Here is a 2,500-nt window from a genome sequence, read left to right as displayed (position 1 = left end):
AGAATATGAAAAAAAAGAAAAACTTCACAAGGTTTAAATATCCTGTTTTAATTTCCACTCACGCGCAATGATAACAACAAGTCTCAAGGAAGTTTCATCACCGATAGAGCAATGACTCCAAGTGTAGCGTTTCTTTTTTCTCTTTCCTGTCACTGCGCCTCTCTCTCTCGCTGGTCCCTGGTCGATAATGTGATGAAATAAGGTTAAGAAAATAAAGAGAAACGGAAGAAGGAAAAGAGAAACGAGGCATGAGAGAGATAATAAAGAAAAGGAAAATAAAAAAAGACGAAGAAAAACGGAAGAAGGAAAAAGATGAGGCATGGGAAAGATGATAAAGGAGAGGAGAATATTCAGAATATGATGAAGAAGAACGGGAGGATAAGACAAATGAGACATGAGAATGGTTATAAAGGAGAGGAAAAGGATGTTCAGAATATGATGAAGAAGAACGGAAGAAGGAAAAGAAAAACGAAGCATGAGAATGATGATAAAGGAAGGGAAATGATGTTCAGAATATGATGAAGAAAAACGGAAGGAAAAAAAACTAGGCATGAGAGAGATAATAAAGAAGAGGAAAATTTTCAGAATATGACGAAGAAAAACGGGGCATGAGAATAATGATAAATAGGAGTTAAGCATACGACGAAGCAAAACAGAAGAAATCAAAGAAAATGAAGCACGAGGATGATGATAAAGATAAGGTCGAGGAGGAGAGGAAGATAATGTTCAGAATAAGACGAAAGAAATACGGGAGACGACTAAGAAAACGAAACATGCGAATATTTATAAAGAAACAAACGGAGGAGGAGACGGAAATTATGATAAAATATGACGAAGACAAGAGGAAGAAGGCAAAAAATACGAGACATGAGAATAATAATAGAGAGAAGGCAGAAGAGGACACATGAAAGCAGAAGAGAGGCACAAATGAAGAGGAAAACACATTCATAAAAGAAAGAAGAGGAGAAAGGATAAGGAAAATACCCACAATGGAAATGCAATAGTAAAGAAAACAAACAAACAAACAAAAATAATAGGAACAATAGGAAAATAAGAACAATAACGATAAAAAAACAGGAGAAAAATAAACAAATAAATAAAACAATACAAAGAGAAGCGCAAATAGAATCCGAAGAAGAAGAAACCAACGAAAGAAAGAAAAACAACAACAAAATAAAAAAATGATAAACGAGAAAAACAATAAGGACAATAACACTCCCCTGATTTGACGCGGTGTCCAGCGGGAAAACCCCTTACGCAGGATATCAGAGGGAGCGGCGTGCCGGGAAAAGCCCATTGACCGAGTACTGGGTAAAGGATTAACACGCGGGTATGTTATGATTGATTGTTTAAATGAGATTCTGGCTCCATCCGATTTGTTACGGGTGGAGGTCGATGTTAGATATTGGGGTTTGATTAGTTTTTGGTTTACATGTGCATTTATTAGCCTGTTTTTTTTCTTTCTTTCTTTTATTGTGTAGTGTATTATTGCCGGAAGCACCCACTCTACCTAATATGGAAGTTGAAACACATACACACAGACACACACACACACATACAGAGACACAGATACAGACACACACACCCTCACACAGACAATACTACCCCTTACCCCCCCAAAAGTCAAACATCCCTTTCGAACCCCTTTACAACGCCTCTTTTCCCCTTCAGTTTCTCCTCGGAGCCCTGATGGTCGGTTACTTCAAAGACCCAGCGACGGAAGACGTGATCAACGGTGTCTACTTCTTCCTGAACACCCTCGTGCCCATCGCCACGACCATGTCCTGCTACGTGGCTATGATCATCGCGGTAAGGGAGGTCTCGGCTCGGGAGAACGGCCTGTGGCGAGCTTGTGGTAGAAAGGAGGCTGTTCATATCTGTATTGATGTCTATATCTGCGTCTGCATATTTTGTTATATCTAGTTAGATGTTTGTCTGTCTATCTATATATGTATAAATGTATGAGTGTCTGTGTGTATAGGCGTATGTGTATGTATGTATGTATCTATTCACGTAGGTATGCATGTATCTATTTACACACACACACACACACACACACATACACACACACACACACACACACACACACACACACACACACACACACACACATATATATATATATATATATATATATATATATATATATATATATATATATATATATATATATATATATATATATACATATATATATATATATATATATATATATATATATATATATATATATATAAATATATATATATATATATATGTATATATATATATATATATATATATATATATATATATATATATATATATATATATATATATATGTATGTATGTATGTATGTATGTATATGTATATATATATATATATATATATATATATATATATATATATATATATATATATATATATACACTCACATAAATGTATATATGTATATACATACATATATACATACATGCACACACACACACACACACACACATACACACACACACACGCACA

The 2,500-nt window shown here is 34.6% G+C and overlaps 1 protein-coding gene across 1 annotated transcript in view; it reads left to right on the top strand.

Annotated features, from left to right (window-relative positions):
• The window catches only part of LOC113811611 (C-C chemokine receptor type 8-like), an 8,524-nt gene that overhangs the window by 4,500 nt on the left and 1,524 nt on the right, over nt 1–2,500 (top strand). The window contains exon 4 of the mRNA XM_070122090.1: nt 1,672–1,809. Coding sequence (XP_069978191.1) covers nt 1,672–1,809 — 138 coding nt within the window. The remainder of the gene's footprint in view (nt 1–1,671; nt 1,810–2,500) is intronic.

The sequence above is a fragment of the Penaeus vannamei genome, chromosome 5 (genome assembly GCF_042767895.1).
Source record: "Penaeus vannamei isolate JL-2024 chromosome 5, ASM4276789v1, whole genome shotgun sequence".
NCBI lineage: Eukaryota > Metazoa > Arthropoda > Malacostraca > Decapoda > Penaeidae > Penaeus > Penaeus vannamei.
Note: the sequence above shows the minus strand (reverse complement) of the source record. Positions and strands in the feature narration are given on the sequence as shown.